This window comes from Polypterus senegalus, chromosome 14, assembly GCF_016835505.1.
Source record: "Polypterus senegalus isolate Bchr_013 chromosome 14, ASM1683550v1, whole genome shotgun sequence".
Classification (NCBI taxonomy): Eukaryota; Metazoa; Chordata; class Cladistia; order Polypteriformes; family Polypteridae; genus Polypterus; species Polypterus senegalus.
In genome coordinates, this window is record NC_053167.1 from 111,379,501 (window position 1) to 111,403,090 (window position 23,590).

A 23,590-nucleotide genomic window follows, 5' to 3' on the forward strand; every position below is an offset into this window, starting at 1 on the left:
ACTGTCCTAAAATATGTGTGAAAAATACATAAAAATGTAGGCTTAATTAAATCAATTTGTATATCAGAGCATGTCACAAAACGTAATATTCATCTATATTAGCATCTTAAATTAGAAGTTTACCTTTATTATGAAGAGGGCTGCCATATGTATCAGATGTTTACTGTATGAGAATGTGAAATGGAATAAGTTCAATGGAAGTATGTCCTTGACTGATAATGTGGCCATTTATTATTAGAACGACTTCAAAGATAAATTTAATGTGAACTGTAAACACTTCAATCCATTCACATTTTTTGTAAATTATTGCTATTTTTTTGTGAGGTGAAATGCGGAGACGACTCTGAAGTTGCAATGCACATTTGTGTGTCAAGAAAGTGATATTGGATTTTAGTTTTTGTCTTTGTACAGCAAAAATGCACTAATGCAGGTATCAGGGTGTTGTATTGTACTGATTTGAATTTCTCTTAGCCTTCTACCATCATTTGCTTAAAATCATTCCATAATATAGAGATGACAGACATTTAACAAATGAATTAAATCATTATTAAATTAACTGAAATAATGCATAATAAATATGTTGGAAGGCACACCCTTTACCTATTACTCAACTATATTATAATGTATATTATGTCACAGCTACGATTAGCTTGAAGTTATCTTTGCAGCAAGCAGACTCTTATTTCCAGGCAGGTCATTATTGTGGTCATCCAAGAAAATGATCTACTTTTGAGCATGAGATATTGTGATCATTCACTATCCAACTATCAAGCTAAACTACAAATCTTTCAAAGAAAAAAAATTTCAACAATCTAATCTGGAAATCCTCTTCTAAACCAGTTTGCTCACAACAACACAGTGATTGGCCATATTCACTTTTCTTCACAGATCTCTTGCAACTTAGTCCAGACTTATATAGAACAAGAACATCTCCATCATGAAACTGCTGAATAGTGCATTTTTGCGCATTATATGTTTTAAGCTGTATATTTTTCTTTGTATGTCAATGATAAATTATTTATTATGTATTCAGAATTTTTTATGCTTTTTAATTAATGTCACTGAGACAAGTGATTCTTATATAATATATATCAAAATAAACGTTAAACCTGAGATTAAAAAACTTCATATATTAATGCATTAAGACTGATTTCTAATCATTTTGAAAATTCTACTTTAACTCTTAAAAGTTTTCTCTTTATTGATTTTTTAACATTAATAATTAAGTTCTACCTTTTAAATTGATTTTCTTTTTGATGACACTAATAATAAGAATCAAAAGTTTCAACAATCAATGAAAATCAGGATTTTGTTTGTGCAATTATGCTGTGACAGCATGACAGTAAATCATCATAGTTAAAAACAAATGGGAAATTTCTGGAAATTGTGAAGAATTTTTACTAGAAAAGTTTTTGTCAGTTATTTTTTTTTATGTCTGACAGGTAAATTTTCTCATCTTGCTAATTAAACTATAAAAAAACAGTAAATTAAAAAGTATGCAAATTCATTTAGGACAAAGTTAACTGTAATTTATAATATATATATATTCATCATTAATCTGTGTTAAGTGTAAATGTAATTCAAGTGTAATGTCAAGTTAATGTCATGTTAAGTGTTATTCAACTTAAAACTGTGCATCGATCACAGTTTTAAAGAATAAAACCATCCAAAATATATCATGGATTGGACTCTTACCATGACCAATGCCATAAAAGAATCAGCCTTGCTAGATCAAATGCTTTAGTACTACCCTAAGTTAAGACCAGTATGGGAGAAATCATTCACCTATTTGTAAGAAAGTGCTGAAGACAAAGTTACTGATAATCCTAGACTATTTGACGATGAATTCTCTCAGACTTCCTACACTATATTGCTTGTGTATCAATTTTTAATATGTAATATGTAACTCACCCTCCATAACTCAATGTCTTGTATTATTAAATATTAGGGGAGAAAACTCAACTATTCTTTACAAGAAAAAGAGCCACGAATTTTCATAATTTGGTAATAATTGATTAATGTTACCGTATTCTAAAACAGGCCAGTTGGTCCTCTGCTCTATTTTGCTTTTAATGTTTTAACATATTTGGAAAGCTATGTTATACTTAATGTGACCTATAAAGTCGGCAAAATTAAAGAAAGGAACTGACTCATAAATTTCAATATGTACAGTGATCTATACATACTCAATAAGAGGGGCACTTATGTCTTGTTATAATTCATTGTGTATTCATTGAGTGTTTTTACAATAGTCCCTAACAAAATGTGTACATTAATGTTACTAAATCATGCTGATCATAGAATATCTTAATTATTATCCTATTAAATAGTGCATGGTCATTAGATAAATGAGATGTTAAATTCTGCATCTATAATCATTTTGTAAAAAGAACACCATAATATGATTCCGTTTCTTGAGAATGTGTCAAACATAATTTAGGAGAATTTGCTGATTTCACCTATTTTACTCTTTATTCATAAAAAAATAAATACATCACTATGGCAAACTATACTCATACATCAACTTTTTATCATAGCTCAGCTTAAAACAACCTTTTAATATATTTTTATACATATAGCATTTTGCCATAAAATATTTCTCATACCTTTTTTTAAATCCACATCCTGGATATTTTACATTTTAACCATTTTTCTCTTTCTTATTCTTCATCAAAATATGACAAAGCATATAATAAACATGAATTTCCTCCTGAGATAATAGTACAAAATTAACCCTTGGTGACTAATATTAATGAGTACTTCTTAAATTTTTCTTGTTACACCAAAATATACTAAATACAAAAAATTTTCAAAAATTCTTAAAATATTAAGACATTGCTCTTTGTAAAACTATATTAACTTTTTTTCTAAATAACAAAAGGCACAATACAAAAATAACAAAGATGGGAACAGATTAATTTCCTTAAGATTTCACACAGGCTGGTCTAAGTATGGTGCTTGATTTCATACTACTTTGGGAGTATAGCATAATTATTGTCATAATTAATACTAAAAAGTGAAAAAACATTGTATAGTATTAAGTTAAAACGCTGAATTTTCTTAACATGAATTTCCAAGAATAGTTTTTCATAATACAGTATAAGTAAGCCTTACAGATTGTTTCTTTTATTCCAATAATGATGTTTTGAAACAATGACCGCCCCTAGGAATCAGTTCAGCTGGGAATACTAACCACATTCTATCTATCTATCATTCATGTTGAGCCAGTTTATCTAATAGAATGTATGTGAAAAACTTAAACCAAAATGATGTGCTGTGCACCACCACTGAACAGCATGAATGATGTCACCACACCAAGACAAGCATGCAGAAATCCACAAGTGATGATATGACAGAAGTAAAGCAGATAAGGTGACTTACTGGAACCAGTTTCCAATACCATTTGGTTGGAGACTTCATCAGCAAAAATTAAAAAGCAGCAGAAAAGAAAGGGTGACAGAAAACAAAAGCACTGTCAGCAAATTCTGCAGAAAGATGAAATTACCTTGCAAAATTATTTGATGGTTATGCCCTTATAATTGCTCTAGAATATTTTGGTTGTATTTATTCTTTTGTCCCTTAAAATGCAATAAATGTTCCAGTAAGGAAAGCACTGCATAGTTTATGACATAAATGACCAATTAAAAAGGAAACAAGATCATGATACATTTTAAATAAACCATAAAAAGGACAAATATTGAACAAAACATGACATATCATTTGTGAAGCTTGCATTTCAGAAACTCCTTTGAATAAATGATGCAGGTTAATGTCTAATTTAGGAAAAGACAATTTGGCCAGACACAGTGCTTATTGGCACAAATGAGAATATAAGGTTAACTAGTTAATAGAGTCGCATTTGTTTTTATTGATTAATAGGTTTCCACCAGTCAATATCCTGCAAGGGTAGTGGAATAATAAATAAATAAAAGTAAAAGAAGATGAAGGGTGACTGCATTTGCAATGAGGAAACTATAACCTTTACTTGTGTGAATTTCTCTCAAGAAGATATTGTAAATTAATGATGTTAACAATTAGCAAATGTATACACCCATTCCTTAAGGATAACAGAGATCTGGCTAGTAGACTTAGCAATGGATGAAGAACACACTGAAATGAAACCACTCACCTTGGAATCACACTCTTTTTCACACTCTGCTGGTGTGTTAAAAGTGGAAAATATCAAAGCACCACATTACCCTTTATAACATAAATATAAAAAAAGAAAAGAGCCTTGTCTCTATCATTGCTTCTAGTGACCTTTTTTTTGGAGTAGCAGTTAATGCAGCCGAATTTCACTTGTGTAGAACCTCAAATAATAAAAATAATTGACAGACATGAAACAATCCTGTGAATAATCTCTTAGTCTAATGACAGCAACACAATGTTTAATGTAAAAAACAGGTAGGTTGTAAAAGCATGTATCTTGACGAACAGGTCAGAAAAAAAAAACTACAAACAAATGGTCCAATCTAAAAAAATAAATCATGTCACAAAATTATTTTCAGCTTCTTCAATGCATATTAATTTCTGTTTTCTGTAATCTGCAGCACAATAAGTTTGAATTTGATTATTACATATTCCAAGACAACTAAAACTCCATATATGCTAATAAGAGCAAAGTATTTTGAAAATGGGCATTTCTAAACATTATGCACACCATATACAGAATACTGTGTTAAAATACTTTTTCAAATGCATCAAATGTATTTTGTGTTAGAATTTCAAATACTATGCTGTTTTATTGGATAGACCCATCTAAGATGAGCTGAAATCTAGGTAATCAAAGTGGACCACAAATGTTTAATTTGATACATGGGTTGTCCATTTGGTCTAGTATAATAATACATACCTGATCCATTTCCCTAATTTTGGCCTTTTCATCTTCAGACAGAGCCACCCGATTTCACCACTTGCTCGTGAAACAGACCACTCTTAGAGTCAAAGTGCTTTGTTGGGAAAATGCTGCAGTGATTGCTACCGCATTGGCCTGGTTTAGCGACTCTTGTCATGGCTTTGGCTTTCCAACGTGTGTTTCAATTTATTGTTAATGTCAGTCTTCAATTGCCCACCATGCAAGTTATCAGTTATTAGCATGACAGCTATAAATCTTATTCATGTGGCCCAACAAAGTCACCAACATGCTGCTGTTACCAGTGTATCAAGTCAGACAACAGAAATGGCCAATATGATTCATTTTCTTAATTTTGCTATTTTTATTATCATTTTGGATTTTTTATTTTTATTAAGGTGGATAGTTGAACTTAGTAACAACTCAGAACTCAACTATAAATGATCATGGCAGCCTTACTGTAGCTAATATAGCTAGCATAAATAATTTAGACAAATGGCAATCAGAATTTGGCACCCTTTGAAATCTACAGAAACTGAAATGGACACATAGAATACAGAAACAGTTTTTTCAGAAAGAGCAAGAAGTTTTCTTTGATCCGACATATATGAGCTTAAACTAAAATATACAAAAATAACTTGCCGTTTCTTAATCCATTTCTGTCACATTCAGGTTACCATATAAAGATATCACTTGGTTACAGGGCAGACACATAGGATCAGTTTAGCATTACAATAAATTTTGAAATAACATTTAATAATATTAACATTTTATTATATTTAGGTTCTGACGGTCCAATTGCAATATACACTAGCTTCTTGTCACAGTCATCACATACAAGTATAATGATATTAAATAAGTGCTAAAACCCAAAACATGCCGTAACCAGACAGTGTGAAAAAACTTTCATCTGTCAGAGATGATTGGCTTCATGTATGCTTTCTGAAATAACTGCAGGTCTTGTGATCTAGATGGTATCTTGTATAATGAAGTTAATTTGGACAAATGCAAATTATGATTTTAAAAAAGCTTTGCACTTTTTCAAAAACATGAAATGAGAAATCTTAGAATGCCTTTTGAATTAATATTCTAAACTGATGTAGGACTTGCTTTACCCTATTAAAATAATGGCTACAGGATACTCCAAGAAAGTCCTGTAGAGAGGCATTTTTGAGGAGGCATTAAAAAGAAGGCAAGTGTGATATTACTCTTACTTCTGAAATGACACAGACTACTAAAGGTGGATAAATTAAGAAAAGTGGACATCCAAAAGGAAAAATGTACCTTAATGTTAATCCATACTATGTGTTTCTGCTAAACCCAGTTCAGACCTGGGGGTAGGGGTAGTCAGAGCGTACACTGGTTCTTTGAGCAGAAGTCACTAACCAACTACAGTGTGCCAGTATAATGCAGATCGTACTTAAGTATATGTTGCCATTTTAGAGTTGCCAATTAACCTAATATACAAACATCCGATATGGAAAAGGGAAACAAACACACGAAGATAAAAGGAATTGTGCAAATTCCACACAGATACTGAAATGGCCAGGATTTGAAACCAGCCTCTTGCAGCAGTGTTAAGTAGTTAATACAGTAACATTTGGGCAGTAAGCAGTTAAACAGTCCTTATTTTGCTTGTAATATAATGTTTCCTGGCTTGTGCCCGGTGGTACTGGGGTAGCCTCAGGCCTCCGCAACCTGAACTGGACTAGGTGGGTTTGAGAATGGTATGTTATGTTACAGTGAAATGATAAAAAAAAGAGAGAGAGAAATGTAGCTACATAACAGAGGTGTGTTAATCGTCATCCATATCACTTTAGAAGGAACGAATCCCTTTCTATCTTTTACTTAATTTATGTAAAAGATTAACAGAAGCAACACACACTTAACTGTTTAGATAACAAGATCTGTCCAAATTATTAAAAGGCTTTTGGTGTAGCACATCACAGAAGTCTAATGGATAGAGAACGGTCTTAATCCACAGGGATTAAGAGCATATGGTTTCTGTTCTTTTTCTTTAATATAAAAGACATTGATAAATCAGAGCAACCATCAATCTTCTAAACACAATTTTTTCTGAAGAGGGTCACAGGGACTCTGAAGTCTAACCCAGTAAGCATACGATACAAGGCAGGAATGGTCCCTTTATAGGATGCCTGTTCATCACAGCGTGAACACACAGACAGACACAGAAATACACCCAGACACACCATGCCAATTTAGCATCCCCAGTCTATCTAATCTGCATGTCTTTGGACTGATGGAGGAACCAGGAGCACCCGGACTAAACCCAAATGGAGATGGGGAGAACATGCAAACTCCATGCAGGGAGGACCTAGGACATAAACCCCAGCATAATTGTTACAAGGCAGCAGCACGCCACTGCACCATCATGCCACCCATCAGAGTAACCAATAATCTTAATTAACTTAGTAGATAAAAGTAAACTATAGACAGGCTAGAAAATATTCTGAATGCAGCTCAATTAATATAGCTAAACCATGACAGGGTGACACATTGGGCAAATAAATGGCAAAGCAAAATTAATCTCATGAATGAAAAGGTATGTAGGAAAGAAAGTATATATGTGCAACTACCACAAAAATAAATGCTATGAATAAAAGATTTACTGAACTCATCTTTGCCCATATTTCAGCGAATTACAAAACAGCAAGTAGATAACAGAGATATACAACACATCCTGCTATGTTGCGTACCTGTCTAATGGAGTATTGCTAAATCTTTATGATACACTTATAAATATGGATAACAATATTGAATAACAACACATCAGGAGAGAATACTATCAGGCCCACTTAATCTAAATCACACATGGGGGACCTCAGTGATGGGTACATAGCAGAAACCTCGGACAGGAGCCTGTCCACTGTAGACCCACTTATGTACAGTACATATCCTCACTCACAATAGATGAATTTAGAGCCACAAATTAACCAATCCTACATCTCTTTGGGGATGTAGGAGGAAAACCCATGCAGATGCAGAGGAATGTGCAAACAGATAATTACTGGGTGTGGGATTCAAACCCAGAAAGATGAATCCTTTAGATTCTGGAATAATGTACATCATACGTACTTTTCACATCATAAAGAGAAAAGAATTATAAACATCTAGAGGTAAACAACAAGACCCATCTCAGTTCTGAGTGACATGAGATAATTAGGATTAACTGCTGGTACTGAATTCTTTTAAATTAAGCAAATGCACCAAACAAGAGAATAATCATACTTAAATTATGAAGTTAAAAATTAAATTCAATGCCAGCTGTTACTGGAAAACAAACTTTTCAAAGATGAAAAGAGAGTATGAGTGTACAGTATACTAACAGTAGTTTTTTTTTTCATATTTTCAACCAGTTGTAATTATACCGGGCCAGCTATCTCGTAATGTAAAGTAACTTTATGTATACAAGAGATGGACAACTAGGCCTGTCAGATTAAATTTCACAATTCAAATCTAATTCAAAAAGGTATTATTCAATGGCAAAATTGTATAAAAAAAAAAAATAAAAAACATTTGTTATTTTAACTCTCACTAATTTTGGCATCACGTTACTCTAGATATACTATGTAACACTGTACAAGTTTGCAAATCTGTCTTTGCACATAAGTTCCACAATCAGCTTTTTCATATTTTAAAAAGTTATCTTGTTATATCTGTTCATAAACAGTTACATTCCTTCACAGCATAATTTGAGAAGGTTTTTCTACAATACTGCTCAGTTTTTGATCTACAGGTAGATTTTTAAACATTCTCTGGTACCTTAAAAGCATCGTCCTGCACCTTATCCTGTTCTGTTTCACTCTTGAATCTGAGATTTCTGTCTATTGTTTTATGCCAAGATATTCTCAATAATGCAAATGGGGAAAAAAAACTCACAATTTTGATTTCCCATTATTATTGTAACACTTTAAAATTCACACTTTTAAGAGCCTCTTCAGTGTCAGCAATGAACATTTGGCTACCTCTGGCTAAATGTGTGTTGTCACTGAATTAGCCTCTGTCTTTTATGGTTGTTGGCTTGAAGCAAAATGTCAAACAAAAAAAAAATAACACAGAATTTAAAATATTGAGGCCACCTTTATTAAACGTTTCTGAATTTGTAAAGGAGAACAAGAACACATTTAGTTTAATACCACCTTGTTATTCCATATCAGGACTCAACTGACATCCTGTGCTATAAACTTATTAAGAAGGGTCTGCATTCTGTGTACTTTGCACTAGCTGTATATTTTTTTGTTTTTAACTAACTACATGTTATGCATCTTGTGATTTGCATTACAATTGTGTTCTTTATTGTTTGTAATTTACTAGTTTCCTTATAAACAATCAAAACTCATTTTAAGGAATTTTATGTTGTTGTGAATAAGAATGTCCACTAAATAAAAAGTATAATGAAGACTAAATATTTAAAGATAATTATAATGCAACATTGAGTACATTCAATTAATTCATCTGTGAGGCAAAGTTCCTCAGATTATATTAAAAAAGATGTTTTATCAGTTTGTATGTAGAGAGATTCAAATTTTGTAAGGGCTGTGTTTTCAGGTGTCACTTTCATTTGAAGTGCACAAGTCAAAAGTGCTTCATGCTGTGCAGATTCAACAAGAGTAAGGTAAGTAAAAATATTGATAACTAGCAAAATACCCGCGCTTCCCAGTGGAGAAGTAGTGTGTTAAAGAAGAAAAGAAAAGGAAACATTTTAAAAATAACATAACATGATTGTCAATGTAATTGTTTTGTCACTGTTATGAGTGTTACTATATATACATATATATATATATATATATATATATATATATATATATATATATATATATATATATACATACATATATATACACACACACACACACACACACACACACATATATAATCATATATATACACATATACACATCCACATATATATACATATATATACACATACATATACACACATACAAATACACACACAGACACATATATATACATATATATACATATCTACATATATACACACATACATATACATATCGATATATATATATACACACACACACACACACACACACATACATACATATATACATATATATATACATATCTACATATATATATATTTATATACTGTATATATAAAAATCCCAGCTTAGCGAAGTACTGGTTTTAAATTTTTATTAAGAAGAAAAGAAAACCTTTTAAACTGAGGAAAATATACCAATAACTATTTGTTAAGGATCTCTTTTTATACCACGTTGTCAGTTCAGCACTCCGGTTGTAATATGACCAAGCTGTGCTAGCTTACTGTTGAGAATGCAACGTATAGCTGTTCAGGAGAAAAGCAATGTTGCCTCAAATCAATGGCAACCTTTTGTAGGATCTGTCCCTGAGACTTATTAATTGTCATCGCGAAGCAGAGCCTTACTGGAAATTTGAGGCATTTGAATTGAAATGGGAGATCAGAGGGTATAACGGTGATGCGAGGAATACATTCAGAGTGTGGCTCTCTGCTGTTTTTTTGTGTAGCTGCCTTCACACAGCTTCTCCGCTGCTTTATAAACAAACGCCATATAAGGCCGTCATTTCTCCTTGCTTTGCGGTTCTGTACTGTGTTATTGTTCGTTTATTACGATTGCTATAGATATTGTGTAGCTATTTGAGACTTACTTTACTCTTCAGGTACCCCTTTCCCTTATTTAATCCTCGTCTTGTACGCTATTTTTTGTTCGTTTATTGCGATTATAGATATTTATTGATTCCCTTTTTTAGCTGACTGCCTGCTCATATAAGCTCCGCTGGTTTTTGTGAAGCAGCCTTTACACAGCTTCTCCGCTGTTTTATAAGCGAACGACATATAAGGCCATCCTGTTTTGCTTCGCCAAGGAAGCTGCCTTTTTATTTAATCCACGGGTTTTCCGCTGTTTTATTGTTCTTTATTACGATTGTTATAGTTCTCTTTATATAGCACGTTGTCAGTTCAGCACTCCGGTTGTAATATGACGAAGCTGCGCGAGCTTACTCTTGAGAATGCAACGTATAGTTGTCCAGGAGAAAAGCAATGTTGCCTGAAATCAATGGCAACCTTTTGTAGGGTCTGTCCCCGAGACTTATTACTTGTCATCGCGAAGCAGAGCCTTACTGGAAATGGGAGATCAGAGGGTATAATGGGGATGCAAGGAATACATTGAGTGTGGAGAAACTCAAGAGACAGCGTGTGTATTAACTTGTGGATTTTCTGTGAGTATTTGGTGGCAGCGTGACGAAGTTGCTTCCGCAAGACCGCGTTAGCTGTGGAGCACAGCTCGGAGCATATTCTTTTCCTACCTTGTCAATTGTGTAATGCGTTTTTTGAACAGGTTTGATGCATAGAACTGATCACTTGTACTGCGTTCAGTCAGTTCACGTGAGCTGCTCTCTTGTGTGATGTTGCGATGTCCACGGCTTTATTTAATGTTAGCTAAGACCCGACACTTAAGTTTCTTGATACAGCAATTTTAACTCCGTTGCAAAGTGATCCAAAGTCTTGTTTATACCTCGTGTCTTCTCATTAAACTTGTATCTCGCGAATAAAGTATTCGACGAAGGCCTGACAAATGGCAGCGGGAGCATGCCCATAAACTAAATTTAAACTTACGGTTTACACCGTGCTTTGTTTCCGCAGTAGCTGCACTTATGAATAAGTTTGTATGCGTTTTTCTTCAGCGCTATTTGGAGCTCTTCCTTGTTTTCTACGTACTGCGTTCACAGTCAGTTCACGTGATTACGTGAGAGGCGTGATGATTTGACACGCAACTCCGGCCCTCACGGCCATCGAGCTAAAGTCCATTACAGTATATGGAGAAAAATAGGTTCAAGTTATGACCATTACTCGTAGAATTTCGAAATGAAACCTGCCCAACTTTTGTAAGTAAGCTGTAAGGAATGAGCCTGCCAAATTTCAGCCTTCTACCTACACGGGAAGTTGTAGAATTAGTGATGAGTGAGTGAGTCAGTGAGGGCTTTGCCTTTTATTAGTATAGATATAAGCAAAGCACTGAACATTTCCTTTTATTCTCATTAATGGACATGAAGTATGCTATCATTTAGTGTATGCTCCGTAAGTACAGCAAACTTCTAAATAACTAATACATTCTGGAAATCACATATGGTGTATTGCATTGCATTAACCAGTTTTATTTTAATTATCACCTTAAATATGTGCTCAGGAACCTCATTTAATGTGAAATCCTTGATATGAATAAGTTTCAAAGTTAATTAGAACACCGCTTGCCAAGTTAAATTAATTTACTTTTGTTTTGCATTCTTCATTAAAGTTGGCTCAGAGTGCTATAACATGTTTAGCTAAAATATAAATCACAAATTTTACAAGTCATGATATACACACACCAAAATGAAGATTAGGGTAAACATACAACAAAACTACACAATTTTGAAATTGATGAACATAAGCCTGGGGTCTTTAAAGTTCAGTCCTGGAGAGAGGCTACAGGTTTCTTTTCCCAACCCAATTTTTTTAATTTGTTGCCAAATATGAAAGATGATATTTAATTTGATTGTTTTTAGTGTTCTTATTCTGCCATGTCAGGTCATTCTTATATTTTAGATTTTTCATTTTTGATGATACTATCCAAAAAATTTTAGATGTTGTAAGGTACTTTGAGCTACATCTTTTGTATGAAATTGTGCTATAGAGAAATAAATGATTTGATTAGTAATTTTTAGTATTTCACGTTTTTCTCGTTCATTTCTTTACAAATATTTTCTTAAAAGAGAGACTTCATGATGAATACACACATTTATAAATGGAGGCAAGTAAGATGTTGAGCTGCTGGTCTGTCATCTGCATCTCATTGTTATATGGCATTGTTGCATTGTCGTGAGAAAAACAAGCAGCAAATAAGAAGACTGAATGAAACTATTTAATAATGAGAAGCAATTAAGTGTTGGGAATCTTAACATGTGAAATAGCTAAAATGAAATACAAACATGTTCGTTAAACTTCTAATTAAGAAACTGGGTTGGAATAAAAACTTGCTGTCACTCCAGGACCGAACTAGAGCACTGCTGACATAAAAACATCCTAACAATATAAGTCCATTAATACTATAGTTGACAAAGGGGAAAACAAGAAGACAAAAACACCAGTCAGCAACATTTCTACAGAAAATAACCTCTGTTAGGGATTTTCCACAGTCAGTTATAACAGAAAGTCATAGTCACATTCCTGGAGACCTATGCCAATTGATATCCACATTCTTCTGTGCACTTACATTCTTGCACTGAATAATTTAATTTGCAGTATGTGATAAACAATTGATGAATAAGTATAAAGCAGAAAACATGGTACTTTAAGCAATTATTTTAACCTTACTCAAAACTATGTCTGTGTCTATTTAAATACGCTCAGTATATACAACCATTGTGCTACATTTTTAAACCCTAAAATTACATCCAATTGAAGAGATAACAGCATCCAGAATGTACAAGGTAAACATCTGTAAATTGCTTATACTCTCTGCATTTGCAAAGCATGAATGAAGCACTGAAAAAAGATTCTACTCACCCTTGGGCCAGCAGGAGTATCTGAACTTTGACACTCTCTGATCTTTTGCTCATGCAAGATAATTTCCTTCAAATGTTCATTCACCTTTAAAATCAGAGCATGCACACAAGAACATAGAGTATTATTTCAAGAAAAAACACACTGCTATCATAACATCTGCCCATCCACTTGGATATACTTGCACATTTTACTGGAAGGCCCAGGGCATAAACTGTCCTCTTGGTAAGCTGTGACCAGATACAAGCGGACGTAATAATTTGCATTCCAGATTGGGAGCATTTTCAGGTTGGCTTGACAACATCCATGATGCATGAATAGTAATGCAGAGTGGTAGGACTTGTACTTCATAATATGATCTGTCTCATGCAATATGTGAAAAGAACATTACAATTATTTTAGCTTCTGACAAGCTAATGCAGATTCTTAACTCATAACTGTATGGGTCTCTTGAGTCAACTGAAAAATAAGGAACATAAAAAAGTAATCTTTTAGAATTAAAAAAAAAAAAAAAATCTTCAACAAAATAAATTACTTCTACAGTATCTGTATAAAGGTGTTTTATATACTGTACCGGTAATCTGGATTTACCCTGGCTGACCTAGCTGCCCTAAATTCCCCTTTTCGGTTTTGGTTGTCATTATGCCAACACTTATGCTTTTCATGTAACCTACTCCATGACCAATCTATGTATACTGCACATACATTAAGTAAAATTACTTGAATATTTTAAAAGAGTCTTTATCATAAGGCCTTTTGAGATGAAGGAATAATATCCAGCTTCCACATAATTTTAAATTTTGAGCAGCTTAAAAAGGAAAGATATCCAGAAAAATTTAATCTGGTGGTGAAGAGAAAACAGTCAACTGCTTGTTAGTGAGGAGAAGGGAAACAAATCATAGTTAAAGACATCACAACCTTATCTAGAAGTAGGACAAGTTAAGATGAACTCTTGGCTGCACATAAGAACTATTGTGCTTTATTCAAGTTCTAAAGTGGTAAGATGTAAGTAGAAAAATAGTTGACATTTTAAAATCATCTTAGGTGAATTGTGATAAAATATTTGTCTGAAACTGGTAGAGAAAGTCTGTGGCTAGACAAAAGGAAGACTAAGAAATAAGTACATATGGTGGAGTATTGATGATACAGCAAAGACACTTGAGCAGAAGAGTAACTACCATGATTATGGGAAAAACTGAGAATACTGAGGCACTCCATATAAAAGTGAAAGGCTACAAAACAGTTATGAATACTAAATGAGTCAAGAAGAATGAATTTAAAAAGTAAAAGAAAATCTGTAGCAAAAAAGGAATGTACAGTATTTATGTCCGCTAGACATTGTAAAAATTCAGCCTAAAACAGGAGCAAGTAGGTGTGAAAATAAAAAAAAAATGTGAGTGTGAACATGATGATCAATTGTAACTGGATGACACTGAAAATGTGCATGGGAAGTTTATAGTAGAGAAGAAAAGGGGCAAAAGGTTACAGAGAAAAGTGAATAACCTAGTGGAAGATTCTTGAAATAAAAGATGGATAATGTAATATCGCAACTAAAGCAGATGGTTCAAAGAGAGTGCTGTTGGAAATTTACTGTATAAGGCAGTTGAAGGTCTTGAAACATATTCTCTGATGGACCAGGCAATTCAGTGCTGCATGACAGATTCATACAGCCTGGAAAAAAGTACCCATTGTAGTTTCCAAATGAAATAGGTGATTTCTTAGAGGAAGGGTATTGCTAAATACACTATACTGAAAGACGGGTTAAAATCAAAGTAATCAATGCAGACCTCAGCGTTAATATTTGCAGTATACCATCTATTGTAATGTATATATTAATAAAATGCATTGCATTTGTCATTTCAGAAGTTGATGCATCACAAAAATTTGTTGTTATAAAATGCATTACTACAAATGATTGTGATGTGCCAACTTTTGGAATGACAGCGACATAGCAACTGGACAGAAATACAAATACACAGAAATGAAGACAATGGTGAAATTGTTACGACTTGGGGCTGCTTTGCTGCATCAGGGCCTGGGAAGTTCACCATTGTAGAAAAATCTATGAATTCTTCATTATTCAAGAAGGCACTTGAGGACAATATGAGATCGCCTGTCAGAACATTGAAAGTTGATCCTGCAACATGACGGTGACTCTAGAAATCCTAGTAAATTCAATGATCAATGGCTGAAAAGAAAGGACTTGGGATGACCAAGTCAAAGCGCAGATCTGAATCCCACGGAGTCATTTAGGGGGCTTGGGGTGGTTAAAACAGGCTGTGCATGAAAGATATCCCTCAGACATCACACAGCTGAAATAACTGTGCAGGGAGGAATGAGAAACAAAAATTTATCCCAGTCTATAACCTAACCTAAACAGTTATAGAAATCACTTACATGAGGCTTTTTCCATAGATGGAAATTGCATATCTGTTCAGTATTTGTTGAATAAATTATTGCAAAGTCAAATTTTAATTGTTTTTTTTATGTCTCCTTTATGAAAAGACACTGCTCTTTTCTGAGGTAGTTACTTTTTTACATGACTATATGGTTATTATCTGTAGTAATTTAGACTTATGATTAGTAAAGAAGGGTGATCAAAATACCAGATGCAGTGGCGAGATCCAAACTTACAATAGATCTGCTCTGAGCTGACCTTTGTTGTACTAATAGTCAAAACTATAGAGTTACATGATGAGCTGTCATAATACAATCATTTTCTTCTAATAGTAAACAGAAAATTAAAAAATAATAATAATAATAAAATAAAAAGTTACCTATAATCAAAAAACTCAAAGCAAATGTAGGAAATGTGAATGTTGAGGGATTCAGTAAGGATGTTACTGTATATCATGCTGTGTCAACCATTAATTTCACATTGCCTCTGCTACTAAAATGTTACAAGCAGGAATAAAAACAGTAGCCGTTGTAGTTTTCGTTCATGTGAGTCATTCAACATTCGTGTATTAGTTACAGGTTTAAATTGCATTATTATTTTATTTCATTTTGAGTTTGCTATTTTTTAGCAGGAAAATCGACCTTCCTAATAGCACTAATGGGTATTCAACCTACTGTGCATTTTGCATTACCATTTATAAATGCGTTGTCAAAATTACTAGAGAAGGCCAAATATACAAACTTATCACACTGAGAGCAGAGGTCAGTAATAGTATAATTATTTATCAATTAATGACACAAAAATCTGAATTAATTTATAATGTTAGATTTTAAATTTAAATACAGTAATTACTATGCTAGTGAATTTTATAATATTAATACCGGTACACATTATACAGACTGTTAGAGAGAAGAAAAACATATATATGTGCAAATACAGTGGTGTGAAAAACTATTTGCCCCTTCCTGATTTCTTATTCTTTTGCATGTTTGTCACACAAAATGTTTCTGATCATCAAACACATTTAACCATTAGTCAAATATAACACAAGTAAACACAAAATGCAGTTTTTAAATGATGGTTTTATTATTTAGGAGAAAAAAATCCAAGCCCTGTGTGAAAAGTAATTGCCCCTTGTTAAAAATAACCTAACTGTGGTGTATCACACCTGAGTTCAATTCCCATAGCCACCCCCAGGCCTGATTACTGCCACACCTGTTTCAATCAAGAAATCACTTAAATAGGAGCTGCCTGACACAGAGAAGTAGACCAAAAGCACCTCAAAAGCTAGACATCATGCCAAGATCCAAAGAAATTCAGGAACAAATGAGAACAGAAGTAATTGAGATCTATCAGTCTGGTAAAGGTTATAAAGCCATTTCTAAAGCTTTGGGACTCCAGCGAACCACAGTGAGAGCCATTATCCACAAATGGCAAAAACATGGAACAGTGGTGAACCTTCCCAGGAGTGGCTGGCCGACCAAAATTACCCCAAGAGCGCAGAGACGACTCATCCGAGAGGTCACAAAAGACCCCAGGACAACGTCTAAAGAACTGCAGGCCTCACTTGCCTCAATTAAGGTCAGTGTTCACGACTCCACCATAAGAAAGAGACTGGGCAAAACGGCCTGCATGGCAGATTTCCAAGACGCAAACCACTGTTAAGCAAAAGAACATTAGGGCTCGTCTCAATTTTGCTAAGAAACATCTCAATGATTGCCAAGACTTTTGGGAAAATACCTTGTGGACTGATGAGACAAAAGTTGAACTTTTGGAAGGCAAATGTCCGTTACATCTGGCATAAAAGGAACACAGCATTTCAGAAAAGAACATCATACCAACAGTAAAATATGGTGGTGGTAGTGTGATGGTCTGGGGTTGTTTTGCTGCTTCAGGACCTGGAAGGCTTGCTGTGATAGATGGAACCATGAATTCTACTGTCTACCAAAAATCCTGAAGGAGAATGTCCGCCATCTGTTCGTCAACTCAAGCTGAAGCGATCTTGGGTGCTGCAACAGGACAATGACCCAAAACACACCAGCAAATCCACCTCTGAATGGCTGAAGAAAAACAAAATGAAGACTTTGGAGTGGCCTAGTCAAAGTCCTGACCTGAATCCAATTGAGATGCTATGGCATGACCTTAAAAAGGCGGTTCATGCTAGAAAACCCTCAAATAAAGCTGAATTACAACAATTCTGCAAAGATGAGTGGGCCAAAATTCCTCCAGAGCGCTGTAAAAGACTCATTGCAAGTTATCGCAAACGCTTGATTGCAGTTATTGCTGCTAAGGGTGGCCCAACCAGTTATTAGGTTCAGGGGCAATTACTTTTTCACACAGGGCCATGTAGGTTTGGATTTTTTCTCCCTAAATAATAAAACCATCATTTAAAAACTGCATTTTGTGTTTACTTGTGTTATATTTGACTAATGGTTAAATGTGTTTGATGATCAGAAACATTTTGTGTGACAAACATGCAAAAGAATAAGAAATCAGGAAGGGGACAAATAGTTTTTCACACCACTGTACATAATATAGAACATTTACAAATGAGGTAATTCATAAAACAATGTATAGATAGTATGTATGATATACAAATGTATATGTATTATGAAATGTATTAAGCATTGTAATAAACCAGGAGGTTTGTCCTTCCTTATTAAAAAAAAAAAAAAAGTCAAGCAGAGAGCGAGCAAGCAAGCAATGTTAACAAATTGGCAGACATAGATGCCAGCAAGACAGGCAAGGTGTTGAATGCAACACATCCAATGGAAACTTAAAAATAAGTAGAAGAGATATCAAACAAAAATGTCTACAAAAAATATTATCTGAGCTGAGGCAAAGTTAACCAAGAAATTTTGAGAAATAAAAAAAGACTTGATTCCTTTGCTAATATTGCAAATTATTTTTCAAATTATTACTGTAAGAAAATATAACAGGTTTTGGACTCTGTATAGACAATGTGTATATAAATGTCTGATGGTTTAATGTGCTTTGAGAGTGTATCCGGAGACATCAAAATTATACATTTTGGGGTAAAATATTTGCACTGTCAATTTAAGATCATATCGCACAGCTCTAATTTGAAATTTCTATATTTTTACATAGTGACCCAAGTCCTGCGGTAATATAATGGTACAGTCCTAGAGTTCCTGCGATTTTGCATCCAACTCCTACTCATTAGATCACACTATTCTATTTAATACTTTAGAGTCATGAAGCTAATTAACAAACCTGATGCAATATGGTACTGTAAAGTAGACTTACTGAAGAGTCCCAATCTCAAAAACAATAGTTACAAAGGCTTACGTACCTTGTTTATCCAACATATAATGGCATCCTCTGTGTCATAGGGCATATCGGTATCAGGGTAAAAGGTGGAATACTGCTGGACACATTTTACAACCTTCTCCACACTGACCATTTCCACTGTGTAGGCCATCATTAGGGTGTCAATCATGGCTAAGTGAGCATTCTGCAAAAGACAATAAAATGCTACAATATTTAACTTGGTCATTAAGTAAAAATAAAAGAACAGACAATTAGAAAGTAGCAAAAGACTAAAAATGTGAAAATAGACTTTACATGCTATTTTCAGTTTTGACACTATCAGTTTAAGTACTATAGAAAAGTTTACTTCAAGCTACTTATAGTTTTGTTTAGTAATATAGGCAATTCTGCGGATAACTGACAGCTTCTTTTCAAATAAGACTGTTGAAATTCACTTGGAATAAACTCTTCACATACAAGCACCTACTGAATTCTAAACTTAAATTAATTTCCTATTCCCCTTCTTATTTTCTCAGTCTGTTCATTGAAGATACTTTGTATATCTAATAAATCTGTACATTGGATAGGTTGTTACCCGAAACAGCTTTAATTCAAATATGTACAGTATGTACTCAAATACTGCAGTGGGCTAGCGCCCTGCCCAGGATTTGTTTCTGCCTTGCGCCCTATGCTGGCTGGGATAGGCTCCTGCAGACCCTGTTTTAGGATATACAGTAGCGGGTTGGAAAATGTCTGACTGACTGACTGACTAAACTGTATTATATAAAGCATAATACCCAGCTCTGTGAAACATCAAGAAAAACTGGAGAAAGGACCATTTCTCAATTGCCAATTGAATTAGCACTGCTGTAGCAGCAACTTCTTTTGAAAGCAAGAAAAAAGTTAGCGTCAGCAGATTTGGCTAGCCACTGTTATGATTTATTAAACAGAGTACTATAAAAAATCAAGGTGACTGCACACTCCTATTTCAGTAACATCAGCCAGGCACAACAAAGAAGAAAATATTTGACAACATTTAAATCAGACAGACTACTTGAAGGCTTTTCCTAATCAACACTTTACAAAATACATTTCAAAACAAATGATTTTTACTGCATGGACTTCTAGCAAACCCAGCTATCCTTACTTAACATTACATTTGTGAGTTATGCCCATTCATCTGTCTGAAAATCACCTTACCCTCTTAATCAAATTCAGGGTTTCCAGGTCTGGAGCTCTTACCAGCTATTATTAGTGTGGGGCAAGAATCAACCATTTAGAGGGCCAGAAATCCACCACACACACAGCCATATTCTCTCATAGTATTACATGTCTTCTGGATGTGGATAGAAGATCAGAGTTACTGGAGAAAAAGTATGTGTACAGTAGATGTAAGGAGAACACACAAACTTGACACTGACAAATAAATGGACCCAAGATTTGAACATTTATATTCAAATCTGTTGGAGTCATCTGTAAGTGGTGCTCACAACACCAAGTCCAATAAAAAACAAATCAGGCATTTTGATATTGAAGATTTTAATGTCAAAGAACAACAATAACTGACACTGAAATTTCTTTTATTCGGCAGAATCATATTCATTCATTATTTTACAAGACATTGTTTAATCTTACTTTTACCCAAAGCAAAGACAGCACTATACTAAACAGCAGGTCAACTGGCTTCCTCTGTGATTGAAAATAATCTTCAAAATTCTGCTCCCATTGTAGAATGCTGTAAATTTCATTATCCCAGAGGGTATGTGTTATCACTTTACACCCCATAAAAAACTGGGTGTCCCCCAAGGTGGATGCTCACCCGCCTAATTAGAAATGCTCATTTTCTATTATGACACTTTGTCTAGCTCTGTCTGTGAGATACCATTAAACACAATGCTTAAACAATATCATAATCCCCTGCTGTTGCCAAACTTTATATCTGCTGTTAAAGTACTTAATTAATTTATAACAAATATAACTTTACCTTATGCACTTATAGCTGACTCTATTGTGCATCTATCCATGCTCAATTGCCTTTTTTGTGTTTCATATTCTAAATTGGCCTATGTTCAAGTGCCTTCCTGCGATGGTGTCATGCCCCATCCAAAGTTGGCCCTTGCCATGCTGCTGTGATAGGTTCTTTGGTACCAGAACCTATCAAACTTATTTGCTTGGGTTGCATCTCACTTTATTTAAAAAAATGTTCTGAAATCTGCTTAAGCATGAAGGGAATTTTTTTAAGTAAAATTATTTCCCTTAATATCACTGATTAATTTAAATATTTGAGAAAGTTTAGTAAAAAGAAAACTCTGTACTATTCACAATGATGATTAGTTTAATAAAACTAAGCCGATCAGATGCTGTAAGAAACCTAGACCAAGCCAAAGTGGCAACTTTTCACATCTCTTTATTAATATTATTGATATGCAAGTCTTAGAAAGCAGCGGCTGGCAGTTACTTCACCACATATGCACACTGCATCTGCAGATTTCCACTGAGGCCTCTAAGCTATAGTGCAAAGCTTAAAATAATCATTTATCAATCAAATCCCTGTGTCTGCTTTATTTGGTTTGAGTCATGATGAAGCAGAGCTTTTATTAGCACCCACAGATACACAGCAGGAGTCAACCCTGGATAGGGTGCCATTTCACAATAGAACATGACAAAAGAAAAATGGCAAAACACAAGCCAAGGCACACTTAACACCCGTCAAATAACACAACAATTACATTATTTTAACTACAGCAATTAGACTTCAAATACAGTACTATACACATTTCAAAAAGTTGAGATTACTATGGGGTATTCTGGATGGTGGTGCCCTGTCCTGGGTTTGTTACCAAACCCTGGTTTGAATTAAGCAGGTTAGAAAATGACATGACATATTCTGGATGGAAGAAAATCAATTTTTATTGAAAAAATTGGAGAAAAAATATTAGGCCTAAAGAAATGTGAGAAGTATTTATTTTTTATTGTTGTGTGAAATAAGAAAAAAAAACTGAATTAATTTTCTTCTCTGCACAAGAATCAAACACATTATACGATTGAATGAAAACCTGGCCAATGTTTTGCTCAAATGTGTTATGTCTGCTTCTATGCGCCTCACAATATAAAATGGATATGCAACAGCAAAGCCTTCCACTCACCATGGACCTGCCATTCTATCCTACATAATTCAAGCAGTATTTTCTAATTCTGTAAGGCTATAGAGTCTATTTTTACTCAAATTGCCCATGGGACCACCTACAAAGGTTGTGACCTTTGTTACTGAATTTTTCATATTTTAAGCCATCAGTGACAAGAACAGGTGTACATTAACAGGACCTGAATCTTTATCTCAAAAAAACAACCTAATTGTTATATTTTCAACTGTATATGAATATATAAGAAAAACACATCACAAATCCACAGAAAACAGTTTTTTACATTCTCCACATGCTGTTTCCTTGCCTACACTGCACTCTTCCCAATAGCAAAAAGGCATGAAAGTTACTTAAATTTTACACTCTCGTTCCTGTACAAGGTCACAAAGGGCTGAAGCTTATCCCGGCAGCATTGGGTGCAAGGCAAGAATCAGACCTGTACAAGGTGCCAGTGTGACAATGTTAGATTGATAAACTCAGTCCAGTTTATGAATGAGTGTAAATTGCAAAACACTGCCATAATGTCAAATGTTGGTTACAGTTTTCTGTTTTGTAAAATATTTGCTCATATTTTACAAAAGCACCTTTCATTGTGAACATTATAAAACAAAATCTTTAGCTCCCTGTTAATAAAATTTAAGTAGCCCAGCCATTTAAAATTTCTTTCAGGACTTTTAATAACCACTGGTAAAGTGGGCCTTAGGGAATATAGCAGCAAAATAGCATCATCTGACAGAAATACATCTGCTGTACTGCACAGATGGCTAGCAAAATTGGTTCTCTACCATCATGAATGTTGGAAACTTGATAATGAAAATCAGACATCTCATCAAAATCAGTTAAAAGGTTCATTGTTTAACAATTCATGACATAGGTACACATAACAATTATTTGAGATAAATGTGAAATCTCCTGAAAAAAAGAACAAAACAGTAGACTATGACTAAACATTTTAACAAATAATTAGTAACAAGATGTGGTCCACCACATGTTTCTATTAACTTTAAGTGCCCCAGCTCCTTATCAACTCTCGTGTCCTTGATCTTTAGTATAAACAGAGAAGCTGAAACAGGTCGAATCCCATGTTGGGAGGGTACCTGCCACAGAACTACCATGATAGATGTCCTGTGAAACTATGATGGATTAAGTGAGTTCAGAACATGGATGGATGGACATAAATACTTTATTCAGGTATTTTTATTTTTCAAATATTTAAGTATGTTACTCTAAGCAAAATTTAATGAGAATATTTTCACAAGCAAGAAAAAAATATCCAGTTAAGGGTATAGGAACATAACTCCACCTAATAACACTATATAAATGTGGTTAATAAAGAGATATTAACCAGGCTGATGCTCCTCAGA

At 34.0% G+C, this 23,590-nt stretch overlaps 1 protein-coding gene across 7 annotated transcripts in view; it reads right to left on the bottom strand.

Moving 5' to 3' along the window:
* camsap2a (calmodulin regulated spectrin-associated protein family, member 2a) overlaps window positions 1-23,590 on the bottom strand; it is a 200,446-nt gene that overhangs the window by 78,487 nt on the left and 98,369 nt on the right. For 4 of the 7 annotated variants that reach the window (XM_039735962.1, XM_039735966.1, XM_039735961.1 and 1 more), the window contains exons 3-5: window positions 19,127-19,288; window positions 13,419-13,502; window positions 3,382-3,414 (exon numbers count right to left, since the gene is read on the bottom strand). In XM_039735962.1, coding sequence (XP_039591896.1) covers window positions 3,382-3,414; window positions 13,419-13,502; window positions 19,127-19,288 — 279 coding nt within the window. The remainder of the gene's footprint in view (window positions 1-3,381; window positions 3,415-13,418; window positions 13,503-19,126; window positions 19,289-23,590) is intronic. The other 3 variants (XM_039735967.1, XM_039735968.1, XM_039735963.1) reach the window with 1 other exon arrangement.